This window comes from Argopecten irradians, chromosome 2 (assembly GCF_041381155.1).
Source record: "Argopecten irradians isolate NY chromosome 2, Ai_NY, whole genome shotgun sequence".
Lineage (NCBI taxonomy): Eukaryota > Metazoa > Mollusca > Bivalvia > Pectinida > Pectinidae > Argopecten > Argopecten irradians.
The window spans coordinates 31193878-31216851 of NC_091135.1; the positions used below are offsets into that span (position 1 = coordinate 31193878).

The 22974-nt window shown below is 38.0% G+C and overlaps 1 protein-coding gene across 9 annotated transcripts in view; it reads left to right on the forward strand.

The window, feature by feature from the left end:
* Nucleotides 1-5371: 5371 nt before the first annotated feature.
* Nucleotides 5372-22974, forward strand: part of LOC138315131 (kinesin-like protein KIF28) — a 64856-nt gene continuing 47253 nt past the window's right edge. For all 9 annotated transcript variants that reach the window (XM_069255907.1, XM_069255904.1, XM_069255910.1 and 6 more), the window contains exons 1-4: nt 5372-5535; nt 10555-10593; nt 10759-10835; nt 18958-18974. In XM_069255907.1, the coding sequence (XP_069112008.1) occupies nt 5522-5535; nt 10555-10593; nt 10759-10835; nt 18958-18974 (147 nt within the window). In that variant the 5' untranslated portion in view covers nt 5372-5521. The remainder of the gene's footprint in view (nt 5536-10554; nt 10594-10758; nt 10836-18957; nt 18975-22974) is intronic.

Below are 22974 nucleotides of genomic sequence, written 5' to 3' on the forward strand. Positions count from 1 at the left end.
AGTTTGAGCTTCTAATTTTACTTAAGTTAAAAATATGAAAACTAATTAATTGCAATCCGAAAAAATTCCGTGGCACTATATCTTATATAGAATGAAGTAACGATTGCGCATGCACCAAAGGCAAAACAAATTATGTTAGTTTTTGTGTTAATTAGGCATATATATACACGATTAAACACTAATTATTGTTCAAATGATGAATATCATTTATGCTCTGTCGGCGGTGGAGCATCTTTAAGTTGTAGAACTAATAAGCTTGCTTCATCTTTTCTCTTCTTCCTAACTGACTTTATCTTCCCTAATGCCTCCCTTGGCACCGCCTCACTTTTGGCCTTGAGTTGAGCGTTCGCCCCTTTGAGGAAGGCTCTGGGTTCTGTCCCCTGGCCGAGACACACCAAAGTCTATAAAAGTGGTAGTTTCAGTTTCTGCTCCTGCTTAGCGCTCAGCACACAGGGAGTGGGACGACTGGTTCGCCCGTTGTCAGTATAATGTGACCGGGTGGGGTTGCTTGGTGTCTTCGGCGGCATGCTTCAGTGATATAGCACTATAAAAAGGGCAATAGTTCCACTATACAAGAAGACACAACATGAGCATACCGCAGTCTCCCAAAACACGCACCTCGCACAACACACACGCAACACAACGCATACATGGGAGGCCGTCCTTACATGACCATAGCTGTTAATAGGACGTTAATTAATCAAACAAACAAACAAACAAAAGCTTCGAGAATTCGAGGTTCTATAGCCGAATATTCCAGCTGTTCCAGTACGAACCAGGGGTTCCATTATATGCAACTGCGTTCCACTGAAAAGTTGGAGAAATACGGCGGTTTGAAAAAGGTTTAAAATGGGCGACATCATGTTGTAGAGTATCCTAGCCTTCCACGTGTCCTTTTTACAGAAATCGCGATGGGTTTGTATAGTGTGAGACCCCGGGACTCACCCGGGATCCTTTAATATTCGGACAAAGTATATTGGTTCAGGAAAATACACAGTTAGTACGTTACAAGGATTTATACGTCCTTGGTTCGTTATGTCGAGATTGTTGGCACTTTTGGATCTCAATTTCCGTGTAAAGTCGTATTTGTAAATGGAGAGTGGACATCCGTAACGCAGATTTCATTTGCCTAACAAAATAATCCTACTTTTAATGGAACTACCAAAACAATTTCTGTCCCCATGGCACTGATTGACAAAATGGACATACACGACAAAGTGATCAAACAAAAGTCTCATAGTGATGATGGATTCAAACTCAAATTTTATTTTTGATACTTCTAGGCATCTCATTCAGTAGGTTTATCCTCATTCAACTTCGTCTATGTTTATATACCCGGTAATTCCCCGTGCTTTACTACACAATAGGATTCTGCTCTTAACGAGAACGTCTGTTAACATAAACTCCATATCCATTCGTAAACCTGTGAATTATTAACCACAGTTTAGAAGTCGAGGCGGGTAAGGTAAAAAAGATTCCCCCTCCTCTGTGGTTATGCAATGTTGTAATGACATTGAGGATGAAAACCACTTCAGTGTTTAAGTGTTCCGTTAACTCTACAGTGAGAACAATATCGATCCTTTTTGTATGTGATGCAAGTAAGCAAGAAAGCAATAAAGTTGAATTGTAATCCCTGCAATATGCACGAACATAAAGAGAGAGGGGAATAGAGAGAGAAAATAAGTATATAAGACACCCGAAATAAAATTCAAAAAATAAAATAAAAAAACATGAAGCAACTGATCATGATTTTCTTACTAATATCAGTAATTGAAATTCTGTGATAATTCAATCGACTGAATACGTAATTGGTAACTGTGTGGTGTATGGACCAAAATGAAACACATACCGTGAATTCTACCGCTCTATCGGCCTATAGGATCACAGTGGCGTAGGAAGATGAAACGTAAGGGGGGGGGGGGGGCAAAGGTCCTCAATATTTTGTACCCCCCCCCCCCCCCCCCCACCAACAGGAGGAGATTGATTAATTCAACTCCCAACCATATATGCCTTATGTGCATTTTTCATATATCATTAAATTTAATCCTTGTTATAGACAGTGGGGTCGCTAAAAGGAAATTCACGAATACGCAAACTGGCCAAATTAGCGTGTGAGCGCCGAAGGCGCGAGATTTTGGTGTTTTAGGGCTCTGAGGGTGACCCCCGTGGAAAAAATATTGTAATTTAGAATCGCTGAGATGAGTTTTACAATGTATTTTGATGATATTGCGAGCGCCTAAAGCACGAGATTTAGGTGTTTTTTGGGGGGCCGGGGCCTCCCTCGGGGAAAATATTAGAATTTAGAATAGCTTAAATGAGTTTTGATGAATTTGCGATCGCCCGAACGCGCAAGATTTTGGTGTTTTGGGGGTCCGGGGGTCTCCCCCGGAAAAAATTACGATTTAGAATGGCTTAGATGAGTTTTACGATGTATTTTAAAGATTATAAAGCGTTCTTAACATGGTAATTTTTCGATTTAAAGCTACCTGCATTTAGAAATGACAATTGTGTCGTCATAACATTATGCAACCCTACTCGATCTGAATATACTGGCTTCACACCATCGGCACATTGTTATGTAACATAAAAAATGAATTAATTGTCTCATTAAAACATAAACAAATTGATGTTTTAAGAGACATTTTATTTAAATAGTACATAGAATCCCTTGATCGACATTTTTAGTCTAGTTCGTGTGTATTGAATTTTTACTATTTAAGGTTTGACAATATGTATTAGGAAATTCGCCGCGCAGCAGAAAATTTTCTAGAATGAAGTACGAAAAATGTGCAGGAGGACCCTTTTTCTTTCAAATAGCATTTTTAGAAAATTTCAAAAAAAATTTCGGCGAAAATGGGGGGGGGGGGGGGGGGGGGGGCAAAAAGACATGTTTGCCACCCCGTCCTGCCCCCCCCCTCCTCCTCCGCTTCCTACGCCCCTGAATCATAAGCATAAAAAATATCGTTTCACTCATAAAAGGTTTGTCGAAATGGCTTGTGTTATTCGGTTTATAGAGTGAGACAAAAGCCAAATGGTCTGGTCAATGCCGTCGTGTTTAAATATTTGGGCAACGCGCTCTTCTTTACTTATATCTCTGATAGATATCAATATAGATATATCATTACAATTAGTATGTATTTAGGTAGCCAGCAGCTACTACACCAGGCTTAGCTTCATCAAAAAAATAACATGCTGTCTGTTCACATGTTGTAAGAGTTACTTCCCTTCAATCATTTTGCATATCGGTGGTAATTTTTCATCTATTTGTTTCCATACAGGCTGCTAACGATTTAATGCAATTTCCAGCAATGTGAAAAAATGCCCATGTGCTATGTCGTATAATGGAAATTCGACTATATTTTCAAAAGTAAAATGTATACATTTTTATACATATGTACATGTCCATGTAGTACATACAATGTACATTGTACATGTACGCATACAATGTTTGTGTTCTTGTTTGTTTCACTCAGTGAAAGTGTTATTATCAAATTACACTTATTCCAAATATGGTTAATGGAAATATAATCGTCAGTTGATGACAGCCTCGCCGGACTCTTCGATAGTTTAGGTGTATCGACCAGGCACGTTGCCATCAATAAAAAGTGTATTGTTTACATCGCCATTATAATAGCAACAGGAATTTAAAAGCTATAGTCAGTTTCAATTTTATTACGGGTACAGTCCGGGTCACATCTACCTATAAGTACCTGCATGGCGGTGTACACTGGGGGCAACAGGCGGGCCACATCGTTATTTTTACACTGGCGTCCTCTAAGTCTGTCCCGACCACATATGGTTTGTCAGTGAAACAATTGGCAGAACATGTATTTTTACACTTCTATGTCGCTCTCCGTACCGTCCGCTTTACGAATTTTTACACCTGGCTGGCTTAATTGTCCTCTAAGTCTGTCCCGACCACATACTGGTTTGTCAGTGTCAGTGAAACAATTCTATGTCGCAGAACTATGACATATACTATTTTAATTGATGATGTGTGTGTGTATATATATGCACTGCCCTCCAAAAGTTCTGTTACATATGATAAAATTTGCTGACAATTTATCTCTTTTAGAAAACGAGTTAGAGAAGATAAATTAGATGATAGATAGTATATACTGATGCTTGTAATAACAAGGTTTACAAATTTTCGTACTTTATGGATAGTTGTTAAAATGCATATGTAACAAAACTTTTGGAGGACAGTGTATATCAACCGCGGTTAGCCGAAAAATCGACAGAATAGTTACCGTAGGTTCATGATATCCTTGATACCCCAGGGGTTATTACTGTCGTTACCTTCCCCTGGACTATCTCATAGTAAAACCGAAGGCAGATCAGAAGAAAAAAATCTGACCAATCACTGATTCACAGGCCTGCAAAGACTGTTTTTGAAAACTATAACAGAGAGAGAGAGAGAGAGAGAGAGAGACGCCGAACTTCAAAGGCACCAAGTCAACCACATTGTACCGTCATAGGATTATGTTGATGTATATCAAAATATTACATGTTCTGTTCTGTTGCTTCCAGCTTTACTATGATATACATGTAATGAAGGGGTGGATATAACGTCAGTAATTGTAACCCCTGGAGTATCGAGGATGGTTTCATGAAAATCGAGACCGGTTCGATATTTGTTCAAGAAAGTGGGATACACACGAAAAGTAATTATTAAATCCCATTAAATCCAACATTTAAACAAACTTTATCCATTTCACAATACAAAAATAATCTATATTCGTTCTAAATCAGTTTCCTGTTTCTGTCATTATAGCAATTTGTAGGCAGACGCTCAATGTTACATCTAACAATTTTCTCGGCTTGTAGGGCGTTAGAATTGTACAGGTCTGCTGTCCCTATGTCATGGGCAGCATCGTAAATGACAACTTTTAGGGTCTCATCTTTTCTCCTTTTCCTTCTTTCTAACGTCTCTCTTGACACCGCCTTACATTTGGTTTTCAGTTGAGCGAACGCCCATGTGAAGCTCTGGGTTCTGTTCATTGGTCGAAACACACCATATAGTCTATAAAAGTGGTAGTTTCTGCTCTTGCTTATCGCCCAGCATTAGGGTGTGCCTCGCACGTTCTTTGTATGTCTTCGGCGGCATGCTTCAGTGATATATACCACAGCCTCCCAAAACACGCACCCCATATACACTTCAGACATTACATGTACGTGTAAGACAACACTGATGCACGGCCGGGAGTGCTTTCTAAATCATCACGGCATAAAGAAAAAAAAGTTTAATTGTTGATACCATTCAACACATAAAAAGGATTAATTAATGACTTAAAGTTAAGCCCAGTGATATTTAACGCTGGGTAGATTTTGCGGAGTATTTTGAAACAGACTATAACTCACCTGTATGAAATCCATGTGGACTTGTTTAGCAGACGGCTTAACTTGTCGCTGACAGTTATTTAGTGTTGTGACGAAACGGTGACAGGTTTTTATTTAACTTCTGCATGTAAACATGGGATTTTATCTTTAATTTCTTCCATCGTGACACTACAAAACCGCCATGCCGGAGGAAGGGTAAGTGCCGGAGAGGTTTATGGACATTAGGGGGTTTTCTGAGAGATATATTACTGTAATACACCCGGGGTACAGGTACTCGTATGTGGTCTGATTGTCAGTTCGATCAAGATCTACGTTATATCGTGAACGACTTGGAAGTCAAAAGGGTAGCATAGTTCTATAACTATATCCGCTTAGATTACATAAAAATGGAATAGTAAAAGATAATTTGAAACAGTAAAACCTTTATGTCTATTAACATAACGCAATTATAGAATGCCCCTTTTCGGTATTTTAAGTACAATAAGATTATGAAGACTTTCAATGTGTAATAAAAATACATAAATATCTTTTCCATATCATGTCAAGAAAATCTCAATTGACGTTTTCGTCAAATTAGTCTACATGCTCTTTGTTTTTTTGTTTTTTTTTCTATGTGAGATTTATTAAGATTCCTTATTGCCTATTTATAAGTCATTGTAAACGTCTTACCAATAAATTCTGAAAAAAACCATATCTACATGTACAATTCATGTAACATCACCTGATGACAGAAATAATCAAATGTAGATACATATACTGTATACATGTACATATACCTGGTATGTGTGTCATTTAAAATACAAAAGTTAACATTACAACAAATGTGTATGTTCAAAAAAATGTGATCTTGAAAAATGAAAGTACATTTACAAAATGTTAATCAAATAATATGTAAAACATATTGAAATGTCCTAATGATAAGTATTTAAGTATTATCAAAATAGTAGGCCTAGCTGTGTAGATTTGCCACTGTGCCCATATCATATCGACAGGGTTTTCCCTGATGCAGGTTGTCTCTGACACAAAAAGTGACTGGGGACTCCTGAAATAAAATCATGGGAGGCTGTTCGATTTGAGAGATATTTAAATTACAAAGTTATTTGTCAATCAAATGAACGAGTAACAATTACCACTTTGACATTTTTTTTCCAAAATGATATTTAGTCATTACAGTATTCTGTATAACACATTCGTGCACCAAAAATTTTATTTAGCAAAATGGACTCCTATAATATCGGGACTCTAAAATTTCAAGCGTATGAGTCCATTGGACCTCAAAGTCACAACTAGAGAGAAAACCCTGGTTGAGGTGAAAGTTTCTAGAGGTGGTAGATTATGATAATTTGATTGGAAATAGCAACTGCCCAGGTATATTGGAGTAGTGGAGTTGGAAGAATGTAGGTGATACATTGTGATATATCACGTTGGATATATGATGGAAGGATCAAATACGATTTCATCAGAGCAGGATAAGTTTCTATAGAATATGGATGGTGATGTTTACCTGCTAGTATCAGGATCCAATGATTGATCAGAGCACCTGTTCATCAAATATGGATAAGACTAAACAGCCATAATCAATTTGATTTTCACATGATAGTTTGTTCTCTGCTTGATCAGGGGTGTAGTGTATACCATTTCCTGATATCGATCCTCACTATAAAACAATGGTAAGGATATCCTCATTATTCCAAGAAACCTATGGCCATGGAACATTGGCATGTTATCGAAGTTTCAGACAGTGCTATTGAAGTTGTACTACAATGGTCAATAAAATGTCTCTTGCCTTTATAATGCAACGTTATTTCACACTTATTAATTTTCCAATGCTGCTGTTTACTCAGTAACTGTATACATGCATGGCACATTTGACCTTGAAGTTAACTTATTACAGCTATACAATATTCAATTCAAAGTATATAATTCCAGATTTTCATGCAGCTTTATGAGGTTCATGGATCTGTATCAGAATGGTTTTACATCTGTTTATAAAGATTTGATGCCAGGTTGTACAAATCTGTAATACTTATATGGTGTTATAGCCTATATTGTTGTTCGGTTACATTCTTGTGCAATGAATGAACAATTTTCTAGGAATTTTTTTTACCATCAGAAGCTAGTTATGTTGATCTCACTTAGGCAGCACCCTCAAGTCTTATTGTTAAGTGTGAGTGTAAGTTATATAGTGGCGCTATAGTCATTGGCATGGGAAATTTGGATAATTCCACTTTGTGCAAATTTCATGGCCAACTGTGCAAAAAATAAAGAAGTTTGTTAGTATACCATTTCCTGAAATTGCTATCAATGTGCAGAAGTATAGTTGTCTACTAAAACAACTATATGGCTCCTTTAATTTGGCCACCTCAGATTCAATGTCCCTTTGCGACTTGTTAGTAGCCTAGGCTATTACTTAAACCATTGTTGTTGATGGTCAACATTTCTGTTCAGTTTGAAATATATTATTAATGAGTATCTGGCTGCTGTAATTATAACCACACCTGAGCCTTGGTGTTACAGAACAATCCCCAGCACTGTATCATGCAAGATAAATCATGATTTCACTTCATGTGATAAAGAAATTATAAGAAAATTAAAGAAATCTTGGCAGGAAGCTGAAGTCATAGACTCAGTCTGTTATGCCCAATACATGTATTATATTGATGATTATGTTTTTATAAGAAGCTTAACTACCCCTACTTGTTCTGGAAACTGCTAATAGACAGTAAATGTCTTGTTTATGTGAATTACCAGTAAATGGGTGTATGGTAGTGGACGGGTATGGTAGCCACTACAGGTGCTAAAAGGGATCAATTAAACGACCAGTCAGGATGTCTCAAGGAGACACCAACGGTCAGATTACAGTCATTTTAGGATGATGTCAAGGAGACACCAACGGTCAGATTACAGTCATTTTAGGATGATGTCAAGGAGACACCAACGGTCAGATTACAGTCATTTTAGGATGATGTCAAGGAGACACCAACGGTCAGATTACAGTCATTTTAGGATGATGTCATGGAGACACTAACGGTCAATTACAGTCATTTTAGGATGATGTCAAGGAGACACAACGGTCAGATTACAGTCATTTTAGGATGATGTCAAGGAACCAATGGAGACTTGGACGTCAGATTACAGTCATTTTGGTGATCAAGGAACAAACGTCAGATTACAGCATTTTAGGATATGTCAAGGAGACACCAACGTCAGATACAACATTAGGATATGTCAAGGAGACCCAACGTCAGATTCATTTTAGGATATGTCAAGGAGACACCAACATCAGATTACAGACATTTTAGGATGATGTCAAGGAGACACCAACGGTCAGATTACAGTCATTTTAGGATGATGTCAAGGAGACACCAACGGTCAGATTACAGTCATTTTAGGATGATGTCATGGAGACTCTAACGGTCATATTACAGTCATTTTAGGATGATGTCAAGGAGACAACCAACGTCATTGATTAAGGACACAGTCATATGATGTCAAGGAGACACCAACAGTCAGATTACAGACATTTTAGGATGATGTCAAGGAGACACCAACGGTCAGATTACAGACATTTTAGGATGATGTCAAGGAGACACCAACGGTCAGATTACAGTCATTTTAGGATGATGTCAAGGAGACACCAACGGTCAGATTACAGACATTTTAGGATGATGTCAAGGAGACACCAACAGTCAGATTACAGACATTTTAGGATGATGTCAAGGAGACACCAACGGTCAGATTACAGTCATTTTAGGATGATGTCAAGGAGACACCAACGGTCAGATTACAGACATTTTAGGATGATGTCAAGGAGACACCAACGGTCAGATTACAGTCATTTTAGGATGATGTCAAGGAGACACCAACGGTCAGATTACAGTCATTTTAGGATAATGTCAAGGAGACACCAACAGTCAGATTACAGACATTTTAGGATGATGTCAAGGAGACACCAACGGTCAGATTACAGTCATTTTAGGATGATGTCAAGGAGACACCAACAGTCAGATTACAGACATTTCAGGATGATGTCAAGGAGACACCAACAGTCAGATTACAGACATTTCAGGATGATGTCAAGAGACACCAACAGTCAGATTACAGACATTTTAGGATGATGTCAAGAAGACACCAACGGTCAGATTACAGTCATTTCATGTTGTCTCAAGCAGACACTATGCATTTAAATTAAATTAGCTTTTCCTTTGGCATAGCTTTTAAGTTGGAAAGTCAAAGTTCAAGGTCATTTTAACTATATATGTTAAATATCTCATCATTTGGCCCCATGAAACTCAGTTTTCATGCAGTCCTTCCTGATTACAAATGTCTGCATTGGATTGTGTGAAGGTCAATATTAATGACTTACCATATTTTTAAATTTCCTTGTAATATTTCTGGTTTCCTTGGGCCTTTCAAACCCAAACTTCATGTAGTGTTTATTTACTGACAGTGCCTGGTGACCTCTGTTTTATACCCATCACTACCTTAGTATATACTACTGTACTCTACAATGATAAAGTACAGTTTATTTACGTATATTTTTATATTTACGTATTATTTTTTATATATTCAATTCTTATAGTTAGAAATTGTGTATATATTTGCTAATGTCACAAAATAGATTTCATTTACTAATTGTAGTATTCTTAAGTAGATAATTGATAAATATACATATATACAGTGTAGAGATATATATTAAGCATGCTATTGCTTATTTATAAGATACTAAGTATATTAATTATATCTATTTTAAAGTACCTAATGTTCATATATAAAGATACTGTCTTGTTAAAATTTTAATCTATTTTATTGAAGTATTTTATGGAGTTTATAAATATAGTCTGTATTCAACGTCTCTTAATAATTCATTAATTGAGTGGCTCTTACATGGTCTATGATATATACCTGTTTGAATGTGATGCATTGTATTTTATGTAATTGGAGTTTGAGACGTTAATAAAATAAAAAAAATGATACTTCCAGTGGATATAAAGTTGGATTGACAGAGGTTGTGAGTGGACACATCCATGGGAACCTCTGTGGAACTCTTGTTGATCGATCACTTTTGTTTTGTTTGCAGTTTATACAAATCTAGGACAAGACTCGAATATATACCATGTATACATCTGCTTGGTTTAAAGTTGAAGATTGATAATAGGTTTTCATCATGGTTGGAGTTTCTGTAGCTAGTTATTCTTTTTTTTTATATTTCAGGGTAAAGGTTGCCGTCCGGGTTCGGCCCTTCAATCAAAGGTAATTCATCTTTGGATATATTCTCTTGTCAAACGGTATTTTAGATAAATCAGTAATTCAACATTTATCCATTACATTAAAGATTCAGTCGGCATTCTTCCTGCAAGACTCATCAATTCAGGTGTCAAACTTTTAAGTTACAATTAGTCAACCCTAATTTTTCAGGGAGAAGGACCGGAAAGCCCAACTTATGATCAAAATGTCCGGTCAGATGACGACGATATCAAATCCAGAAGCCCCAAGTAAGTACATCTGTAAATACAACCCCCTACACATGTAAATAGTGTTCCCTATACATGTAAATAGTGTTCCCTATACATGTAAATAGTGTTATTTTAGACCAACAAATTTTCTTTAATTTGATTTATAAAAACAGGTAATTTAGGATTTTTTTTCTGTAAATTGATCTATAGAATGGGGTAGTTGGAGTTCAGAATTTTTATCCCCCGCCCAACGAAGTTGGATATACAAATGGGTTCCGTCCGTCCGTCCGTCTGTCCGTCTGTCTGTCCGTCTGTACGAATGGTTTCCGGAGCATAACTCTTAAACCAGTAGAGATATTTCCACGAAACTTCATACACAAATTGGTCTTATGGTCTAGTAGTGCCTTTTGCTATTTTTAGGTTTTCATTTTTTGCATTTTTTCCGTAACCATGGAAACATTGCTGAAAATATCATATTTTTGTACCAGGTTCGTTTCCAGAGCATAACTCTAAAACCAGAAGAGATATTTCCACGGAACTCCATAGGCACATTAGTCTTATGGTCTAGTAGTGCCTTTTGCTATTTTAAGGTTTTCACTTTTTGTACTTTTTTCTGTAACCATGGAAACATTGCTGAAAATGGCAGATTTTTGTGTAAGAATCGTGTCCGGAGCACAACTCTAAAACCAGCAGAGATATTTCCATGAAACTTCATAGACACATTGTTCTTATGGTCTAGTAGTGCCTTTTGCTATTTTTAGGTTTTCACTTTTTGTGCTTTTTTCTGTAACCATAGAAACATTGCTGAAAATATCATATTTTTGTAGCAGGTTCATTTCCGGAGCATAACTCTAAAACCAGCAGAGATATTTCCACTTCATAGACACATTCATTTTATGGTCTAGTAGTACCTTTTGTTATTTTTAGGTTTTCTTTTTTTGGAAATTTTTTCCTGGTTTTTTTCATACACATAAGTCTCCACAATCACACTTACTTCAGCTTTGATATGTCCATTGGCGGGGGATCTGAATGACTATGTCCTTGTGTTCTTTAAAGCTATTTAACAATTATATTAAAACATGTAGGTGCAGAGTTATTACTGGACATGAGTATCTCACCTAATTCAACAATGTTATTTATGTTATCAATATGGATCAGTAGCCTATATTTGAAGCAATTTCCATTGAGAATGTCCTTCATTGTTGTAAGGCCCACAGAAAAAACACTGACACTATTTGGGTATTGTTTGGTCTTAATTTACCTGTCAAGTCAGTCAAAACTTGTTGCTATATTTTCAATTAAAATTTGACCTATTGAACTTTTACAGCAGGGTAACTAATGATTTTAAATGGCAATTAGTTTGAGCATGAATTACAGATTATTATATATTTCTTTTTTTTATCTATCTTCAAAGATTTACTAAGGTTTACTCTTGCTGTGTGTTTTGCCCTCTCCTAATTAAATCTGAGAAAGGCTTGTTAAGGTTATCAGCCATTAACACAAGTGATAAACAGTCATATGTCATGTATTGACGTTTTCACAGCTCAAGTTCAATTTAGCTTAGTATGACACCTCTTCATACCAAGTATAAGTCTTAACATACAATCAAGTTTGAATCAACAGCTTATCTAAATCACTTACATTAAATTCCATATCTACCCAATGCTTAGCGGTTACCACCAAAACAAATATTTCTCTAGCTGTAAAATTAGCATACCAGGGACAAGTGAGTTTAAAGTCAAGCAGGAGGTTGGCCGTTAGATGGGGACTGAAAGCACTTTGGTTTATATCCACTTATACATTTATTTATCGTAGATAGCTGGTTCGAGTTATATTGGTGCCCGGGGTGGGACTAGAAAGTAATTTTGAAATTTATATGTATGAGGGATTTGACCTGGGGGCGGAGAGTCAACTGTATTTGTATAGAATGGTAAGTGTAATAGAGTGTCATCAATAATTCAACACTGTAATAAAAGTCTAGAGACAGTCGAGATAAGTCCGCAACGAAACATTACACCGGGTAGACCATAAGAGACCGCAGAACCAAATGATTTCGCTATATACGATATATTAACGTTTGCCGCTGTCAAGGTTAAATGGAGTTTTCAAGTCTGGTCACCTGTCACTAATTTTGAAGAATGGCATCTCGCATACCTGTGAATAAAAAGAAATAAAGATCTACCATCTTGCTAAACTTTTATGTGGGGGGCGCCATCTTATGTTGAATTCCACACCAAAAATTGACCAAAATATTCATGAAATTCTAATATTGATTACCTCCCCCTGTCAGACACACACTTGACAGAATTTTAAAATTTCTTTATATATTTTACATCTACATGTATTGCCCAACCCACACATTAAACATTTGAAACTGATGCACCCTGGATACCCAATCAGCAGGCTCCGAAACATTCACCTCTCTATGAAATCTTGTGCCCAAAAGGGGATTTCCAAGAATCTATTTTTGGTTTGATTCTGCGGTCCCTAATACACTATCAGAGAGGGGAATTACCACTTTTCATTAGAATTGTGCTCAGAGTGCCTTCAGAGGGGGTATTTATTAGGATAACAAATTGATATTTCTAAACAGAATTTTTTACAGGTAACATTAAAGCCATATTATATCACTATCATAAAACAAAGTGTGTAAACAAATCGAAAAATGACTAATTTTTTTACAGCATAATATATAGTACTGGAGTACTTCAGTTTTTTTTTCATGAATAAGACCGTTTAAGACCTTGACAGTTAAACCAATTATAAAATTTGTCTCTAAAGGAATTGAAAAAATATGCATTCATATGGAAATTAAGGACTGGTAATTTTGTTAACAGTATACTTATGTAAAGTTCCTGAAAAAGGACTTCAAGAACTATCTTCAATTATATGTCACAGAAGGCTAATAAGATACCCTATTCAGCAGGTTTTATCTGGTCCTCTGTATTACCAAAACATTCCTAGGTTGGCTGCATGCATGATCATAATTATCTAAGATCAAATAATTCACTGCAACAAAAATAAAATCCTGGCTGGATTTGAACCAAAGACCTCCTGATTGATCCAAATAAATCTTAGTTAAGATCTCAGAGAGAGGTGTGTTGTCTCTATAGATCTTGGGGAGATGGATGTTGTTTCCAGATCTCGGGGAGGGGGGGTACCGGTGTTGTCTCTAGATCTCGGGGAGGGGGATGTTGTCTCTATAGATCTTGATGGTGATGTTGTCTAAATATCTCAGGAAGGGAGATGTTGTCTCTATAAAGCTCGGGGAGGGGGTGTTGTCTCTAGATCTTAGGGAGGGGGATGTTAATTGTCTCTAAATCTTAGTCAGGGGATGTTGTCTCTAGATCTTAATCAGGGGAATGTTGTCTCTAGATCTTAGTCAGGGGGATGTTGTCTCTAAATCTTAGTCAGGGGATGTTGTCTCTAGATCTTAATCAGGGGAATGTTGTCTCTAGATCTTAGTCAGGGGGATGTTGTCTCTAGATCTTAGTCAGGGGGATGTTGTCTCTAGATCTCGGGGAGGGGGATGTTGTCTCTAGATCTTAGTCAGGGGGTGTTGTCTCTAGATCTTAGTCAGGGGGGTGTTGTCTCTAGATCTCGGGGAGGGGGATGTTAATTGTCTCTAGATCTTAGTCAGGGGGATGTTGTCTCTAGATCTTAGTCAGGGGGATGTTGTCTCTAGATCTTAGTCAGGGAATGTTGTCTCTAGATCTTAGTCAGGGGATGTTGTCTCTTGATCTCAGGGAGGGGGATGTTGTCTCTAGATCTTAGTCAGGGGATGTTGTCTCTAGATCTTAGTCAGGGGGTGTTGTCTCTAGATCTTAGTCAGGGGATGTTGTCTCTAGATCTTAGTCAGGGGGATGTTGTCTCTAGATCTTAGTCAGGGGGATGTTGTCTCTAGATCTTAGTCAGGGGATTTTGTCTCTAGATCTTAGTCAGGGGGATGTTGTCTCTAAATCTTAGTCAGGGGATGTTGTCTCTAGATCTTAATCAGGGGAATGTTGTCTCTAGATCTTAGTCAGGGGGATGTTGTCTCTAGATCTTAGTCAGGGGGATGTTGTCTCTAGATCTTAGTCAGGGGATGTTGTCTCTAGATCTTAGTCAGGGGGATGTTGTCTCTAGATCTTAGTCAGGGAATGTTGTCTCTAGATCTTAGTCAGGGGGTGTTGTCTCTTGATCTCGGGGAGGGGGATGTTGTCTCTAGATCTTAGTCAGGGAATGTTGTCTCTAGATCTTAGTCAGGGGGATGTTGTCTCTAGATCTCGGGGAGGGGGATGTTGTCTCTAGATCTTAGTCAGGGGGATGTTGTCTCTAGATCTTAGTCAGGGGGATGCTGTCTCTAAATCTTAGTCAGGGGGTGTTGTCTCTAGATCTTAGGGAGGGGGATGTTAATTGTCTCTAGATCTTAGTCAGGGGATGTTGTCTCTAGATCTTAGTCAGGGGGATGTTGTCTCTAGATCTTAGTCAGGGGATGTTGTCTCTAGATCTTAGTCAGGGGGATGTTGTCTCTAGATCTTAGGGAGGGGGATGTTGTCTCTAGATCTCGGGGAGGGGGATGTTGTCTATTTATCTCAGGGAGGGGATGTTGTCTCTAGATCTTAGGGAGGGGGATGTTGTCTCTAGATTTCAGGGAGGGGGATGTTGTCTCTAGATCTCAGGGCGGGGGATGTTGTCTCTAGATCTTAGGGAGGGGGATGTTGTCTCTAGATCTTAGGGAGGGGGATGTTGTCTCTAGATCTCAGGGAGGGGGATGTTGTCTCTAGATCATTGGGCGGGGGATGTTGTCTCTAGATCTTAGAGTTGAGGATGTTGTCTCTAGATCTTGGATAGGGGATGTTGTCTATATATCTCGGGGAGGGGGATGTTGTCTATTTATCTCAGGGAGGGTGGTGTTGTCCCCTTGCATAAACATAAATACATATTTATTGCGTGACCTTATGTTCAGGGGCTGATAGGTGTAGTGAATAAAGGCTAATTATCAAATTACCGAGGCTTATGGGTCTGTTATATATTACTTCACTTACTAAGTAAAGATTGATACTGATCCAAGTTACTCTTATATCTATAAGTTGCTATAATAACACTCTGTCATGACATATATCCATGTAAAAAACATTCTAAATGAGGTGGCAGCTGTATAAAAATTGAACTGGAAATATTAATAGTTTGGCAAAAACATATACATGTATATAAAATAAGTGCAGCCGGATAGTTGTAATAATTGACCACACTTTTCTGTTTGTTACAACATTTAAACAGGGAGAAGGGAACCTTAACTCAGTCCTAGCTAATGTTTATAGAGACACACAGGGTATTGTTATACACTTCAGTGCAAACTCTCTCAGTTTACCTACAATACACAAAGCCTTCCAATACATCAATACTGATGTAAAACTACCACCGAGGATCCAATGGTTCGTGGCCTTTACAACACTGTTACTGCCACTAAACATTAAGTCTATAAAGTTGTGTGGAGCACAGCCTCTTTGTGTGTAAAATAAGAGACCATACTGTACTGAAACTTCTGAAAGTCTATAACTTGCTAAAAAGGGTATTGATCCAAGATCACAATTAATCATTGTACCCATTTGAGAATGGTTCATGGAGTTTATGAAGGTATAAACTTCTCTCATGTTCTCAGAGTCACATTCAATTGTTGCATTGTATACCAGTTGTAGTTAGAAACTAGGTTACTGTTACTAAAAATAGAAATAAGCATTTTTTCCCCTTTATTGCTTCATAAATCTTACTACTGTATAATACAAATGGGTGCACTGCACATGCAGCATATCATGTAAAACTTTAGTATGGCAAGATTTTGCATATTGCAAAGAATTTGACCGTCATTTAAGGTGACAAAAGTTAATGTAAACCTCTTGCAATGCCATTGTACTTGGTAACCAAAAAGAGTTCTATTTGAGACCTGATTTATAAGGTGTTTTTAGCTCACCTGGCCCGAAGGGCCGGTGAGCTATTGCCATGGCGCGTCGTCCGTCGTCCGTCCGTCCGTCGTCCGTCCGTCAACATTTCCCTTAAATCGCTACTTGTCCTAGAGTTCTGCATGGATTTTAACCAAATTTGGTCAGAAACTTCCTTAGGGGAAGGGGATCAGATTTTGCATAAATGGTGACCCTGACCCCCCTGGGGCAGGAGGGGCGGGGCCCAATAGGGGTAATAGAGGTAAATCCTATAAATCGCTACTTGTCCTAGAGTTCTGCATGGATTGCAACCAAATTTGGCCAGAAACTTCCTTAGGGGAAGGGGATCAGATTTTGCATAAATGGTGACCCTGACCCCCCTGGGGCAGGAGGGGCGGGGCCCAATAGGGGTAATAGAGGTAAATCCTATAAATCGCTACTTGTCCTAGATTTCTGCATGGATTGCAACCAAATTTGGCCAGAAACTTCCTTAGGGGAAGGGGATCAGATTTTGCATAAATGGTGACCCTGACCCCCCTGGGGGCAGGAGGGGCGGGGCCCAATAGGGGTAATAGAGGTAAATCCTATAAATCGCTACTTGTCCTAGAGTTCAGCATGGATTGCAACCAAAATTGGCCAGAAACTTCCTTAGGGGAAGGGGATTAGATTTTGCATAAATGGTGACCCTGACTCCCTGGGGGCAGGAGGGGCGGGGCCCAATAGGGGTAATAGAGGTAAATCCTATAAATCGCTACTTGTCCTAGAGTTCAGCATGGATTGCAACCAAAATTGGCCAGAAACTTCCTTAGGGGAAGGGGATTAGATTTTGTATAAATGGTGACCCTGACCCCCCGGGGGCAGGAGGGGCGAGGCCCAATAGGGGAAATAGAAGTAAATCCTATAAATCGCTACTTATCCTAGCGTTCTGGATGGATTGTAACCAAATTTGGCCAGAAACATTCTTGGGGGAAGGGGAACAGAACTTGTATAAATTTTGGCTCTGACCCCCCTGGGGGCAGGAGGGGCGGGGCTCAATAGGGGAAATAGAGGTAAATCCTAAAAATTGCTACTTGTCCTAGAGTTCTGCATGGATTGTAACCAAATTTGGCCAGAAACATCCTTGAGGTTAACAGAATTCGTATAAATTTTGGCTTTGACCCCCTGGAGCAGAAAGAGTGGAGCCCAATAGGGGAATTAGAAGTAAATATTCAAATTCCTTTAGAAAAGAAACAATGAACTTATATTCAGAACATTACATAGCATTACAAACCAGGTGAGCGATACAGGCCCTCTGGGCCTCTTGTTTAATATAGCTTTGTCTTTAATGTAATCTTTTGGCACGATCTACTTTACACTTCAATGCCTAATGTCGACTCAAACACTCTATAACAATTAGGTAATTGAATAGATCACTGCATGGTTCCATTGGGTAATTTATAATACATGTATATAACAAAACATGGTTTGGCATTAACATTGAACTGTTATCGCGTATCAGACTTCCTGATTTGTAGTCTGAAGTAGTACCTTCCAAAAATGATTTTGCAATGTCTTGAATAGCAGTTGTTGATATTATTGTTATTTTTGCTGATGCATAATTATATCTGAAACATTGAAAGATTTGAAAGATACCTATTGTACATTCCAACTTCTTATAACTATATTTTGAATCCGAAATAGAGTATGTTAATTGGTCTAGAAGTATGTAAAGAACTAGTATTTTTATTTCATTTACTGGTCAAAGAATCTCTTGACCTAAATCAAAATCCTTTACATTAGTGTTTCACCCAAAACAAATGCCTAGTACCATGATATATCATATCCACATGCACATTCCCTCATTATTTACATTTTGTAACAACAACAGTTGGCTCTTTTTCTTGATTATGTTTATTAAAAAAAAACAAATGCTGTTTTACAGTATAAGCAATATGATATACACTAAGGATGTGAAATGGCCACAATATTTACTGGCTTTAAAACACCATTCATGAGGGTTAGCAGGGTATATGTTATCCTCAAAAGTGCCCCTTTAATACCGATTATTTAGTTGTCATGGGCACTAATTATATTGATTAGGGTATTAGATTAAGGTTTTAGATCAGCTGTATGTATCCTGTCATATCTTTTGTCCTATATATGCTCTGGCTTTAAATGGAAACCAAATAAATATAGGTAATCAATATACATATTTATTTGTATTGATTTGTTAATTGTTAATGCAATCTATTGTGTTTCAGATGAAGAGCCAAAAAAGGTAAGCACATGTTTATACCTTGATTCATTATACATAGGAGATTAAATTCATACTATGAATGAATATCAGTGTAATTTGTAAAACTGTTTCGATGAACATTTTTAATCGGGAGGCTTGCAGACCTATGTTAAATCAGATCTGTAGCCTATTGAAGTGATACTGAAATTTTAAATTTGTCATGCACTTAAAATTTAGAAGGGATATAGAAAATTAAAATTGCATTATGTGTTCCTGGTTGGTGTGTATACACATCGGTATATAACAATAAGGTGGTTATTATAGGACTGCATGTCTGATTACCCACGCAGTACAATGTTACAATGTGTATCACACTGTCACCTAGGAACAGCCTCAATACACTGCAATTAATTAATTATAAATAAACTGGTTATGAAATCTATCACTTAGACACGCTTAACCAGGTGGTATTAGTTTTATGCATCATAATGTTAGAAGATATTTTTTTAATTAACTATTGATTTTAAAGTTTGTCCTAACACGATTAGTAATTAAAATCTGATCTGGTCATCAGGTAAGTTTGTCAGTAACAGAAACATTGTAAAGTTTATTTTTATATTCATCCATGATATTTGCATGTAAATAGAGTAGTTATGCTTATTTACCAGGTGTATTGTTAGAGCCTGAGTCAGTAGCTTTGTTATAAATTAAAATTACTTTTAATTTTCCAAACCACTAAAGCAGAACAATTGACACAGATAAGGCTAGAGACTTGAACATGTTCAGTCCTCAGACCACCTTCAAACTTCTAACGCTAAGTGACCAAATCAACCACCAAAAAAAAGTCAAAGCAAACATGAGTAAAAAGTTGTAAAGTGATGAGGGGGCTTTTTAGGTCATCTGACCCGAAGGGTCAGGATGACCTATAGTCATCGTGATTCGTCCGTCGTCGTCCGCCGTCCGCCGTCCGCCATGCGCCGTGCGCAGTGCGCCGTCCGTCGTGCGTAAACTTTTTCCTTTAAAACGCTACTCCTCCTTAACGGCTAAGCGGATTTCATCCATATTTGGTGTGAAGCATCATTAGGGAAGGACAATCATATTTTATATAAATGAGCTTGGTCCAACCCCTAGGGGCTGAGGGGTGGGGCCCCAAAAGGGCAAATTTCCTTATTTTAAGCTTTAAAATCCTACTCCTCCTTCATCCTTGGGTTGATTTCATCCATATTTGGTGTGAAACATCATTAGGGAAGGACAATCATATTTTATATAAATGAGCCTGGTCCGACCCCTAGGGGCTGAGGGGTGGGGCCCCAAAAAGGGCAAATTTTCTTAATTTTAGCTTTAAAATCCTACTCCTCCTTCATCCTTGGATGGATTTCATCCATATTTGGTGTGAAACATCATTAGGGAAGAGGACAATCATATTTTATATAAATGAGCCTGGTCCGACCCCTAGGGGCTGAGGGGTGGGGCCCCAAAAAGGGCAAATTTTCTTAATTTTAGCTTTAAAATCCTACTCCTCCTTCATCCTTGGATGGATTTCATCCATATTTGGTGTGAAACATTATTGGGGAAAGACAATCATATTTTATATAAATGAGCTTGGTCCAACCCCTAGGGGCTGAGGGGTGGGGCCCCAAAAGGGCAAATTTTCTTATTTTAAGCTTTAAAATCCTACTCCTCCTTCATCCTTGGGTTGATATCATCCATATTTAGTGTGAAACATCATTAGGGAAGGACAGTCATATTTTATATAAATGAGCCTGGTCCAACCCCTAGGGTCAGAGGGGCAGGGCCCAAAAAGGCAAATTTTCTTAATTTTAGCTTTAAAATCCTACTCCTCCTTCATCCTTGAATGGATTTCATCCATATTTGGTGGGAAACATTATTGGAGAAAGACAATCATATTTTTTATAAATGAGCTTGGTCCGACCCCTAGGGGCTGAGGGGTGGGGCCCCAAAAGGGCAAATTTTCTTATTTTAAGCTTTAAAATCCTACTCCTCCTTCATCCTTGGGTTGATTTCATCCATATTTAGTATGAAACATCATTAGGGAAGGACAATCATATTTTATATAAATGAGCCTGGTCCGACATCTAGGGTCAGAGGGGCGGGGCCCCAAAAGGGCAAATTTTCTTAATTTTAGCTTTAAAATCCTACTCCTCCTTCATTCTTAGATGGATTTCATCCATTTTTGGTGTGAAACATCTTTGGGGAGGGACAATTATTTTTTATATAAATGAGCTTGGTCCGACCCCTAGGGGCTGAGGGGTGGGGCCCCAAAAGGGCAAATATTCTTAATTTAAGCTTTAAAATCCTATTCCTCCTTCATCCATGAATGGATTTCATTCATATTTGGTTTTAAAACATCATTTGAGAAGCACAATCATATTTTATATAAATGAGATAGGTCCCACCCCTAGGGTCAGAGGGGCAGGGCCCCAAAGGGGCAAATTTTCTTAATTTAAGCTTTAAAATCCTACTCCTCCTTCATCCATATTTGGTGTGAAACATCATTGGGGAAGGACAATTATTTTTTGATATAAATGAGAAAGGTCCGACCCCTAGGGGCTGAGGGGTGGGGCCCCAAAAGGGCAAATTTTCTTAATTTTAGCTTTAAAATCTTACTCCTCCTCAACTCTTGAGAGGATTTCATCCATATTTGGTGTAAAACATCATTAGGGAAGGACAATCATATTTCATATAAAGATTTTAGTATTCCAAGATGGCCACTGGCCCACTTCCTGTTTTCAGTCTTCAGTATCTGATCTCAATGAAAATTGGTCTAAAGGGGTTTTAAGGGATGGCGAACAACATACAAACATTTTTATAAAGATTTTGGTATTCCAAGATGGTCGCTGGCCCACTTCCTGTTTTCAGGTTTCAGTCTCTGATCTCAACAAAAATTAGTCTGTAGAGGTTTAAAGGGATGGCGAACAACATGCAAATATTTTCATAAAGATTTTAGTATTCCAAGATGGCTGCGAGCCCACTTCCTGTTTTCAGGTTTCAGTCTCTGATCTCAACAAAAATTAGTCTGTAGAGGTTTTAAGGGATGGCGAACAACATGCAAACATTTTGGTAAAGATTTTGGTATTCCAAGATGGCCACTGGGCCAACTTCCTGTTTTTATATTTCGGTCTCTGATTTCAATGAAATTTAGTATAAAGGGTTATAAAGGGATGCTTATCAGTATGATAAAAATTTTGAAAGATTTTTGCTGGGCAAACCTCCTGTTTTCAAATTTTCGTGCAGCAATATTAATTCATTGCATGTAAAAGTACCTCAAAATTTCTTTCAAAATGTTCATACACTGTGCAACTGCATTCTTAATTTGTTGCAGGTGGAGATGGGGAGGGGGAGGGAGAGGGTCATTTGGGGGATTATGTATTAGTGTCCATTACAATGAGTACATGTAATTGTTTTAGCTTTAAAATTCTACTCCTCCTTAACCCTTGAGTGGATTTCATCCATATTTTGTGTAAAAGAACGTAGAGGAAGGGCTGTCATATTTTATATAAACAAGTTAGGTCCGACCCCTGGGGACAGAGGGGCGGGGCTCAGAATGGGGAATTTTGATTAAATTTTGCTTTAAAAGCCTACTCCTTCCTAACCCTTGAGTGGATTAATGCATCCATATTTTGTGTGAAACATCACTGGAGAAGGACAATCATATTTAATATAAAAGAGTTAGGTCAGACCCTAGGGGACAGAGGGGTGGGGCTCAGAAGGGGGAACATATTTTATACAGGACGAGGTAAGACCCATGGGGATAGAACGTCAGGGGTCCAAAATGGGAGCTTTGCTGAAATTTGGCTTTGAAATCCGACTCCTCCTTCATCCTTGAATGGGTTAATACCATATATGGATGAAGGGCTACCAAGTTTGTTCAACAAATGACCTTTACCTATTTCAGAAACTTACATATTCAAAAAAGGAGTTCCTTGTATTGCTTATAATAATTGTTAACCACTCCATTATACTGTGACTGTTGTTTTGTGCCATGAGTCAGATGACCGTTAAGGCCCTTGGGCCTCTTGTT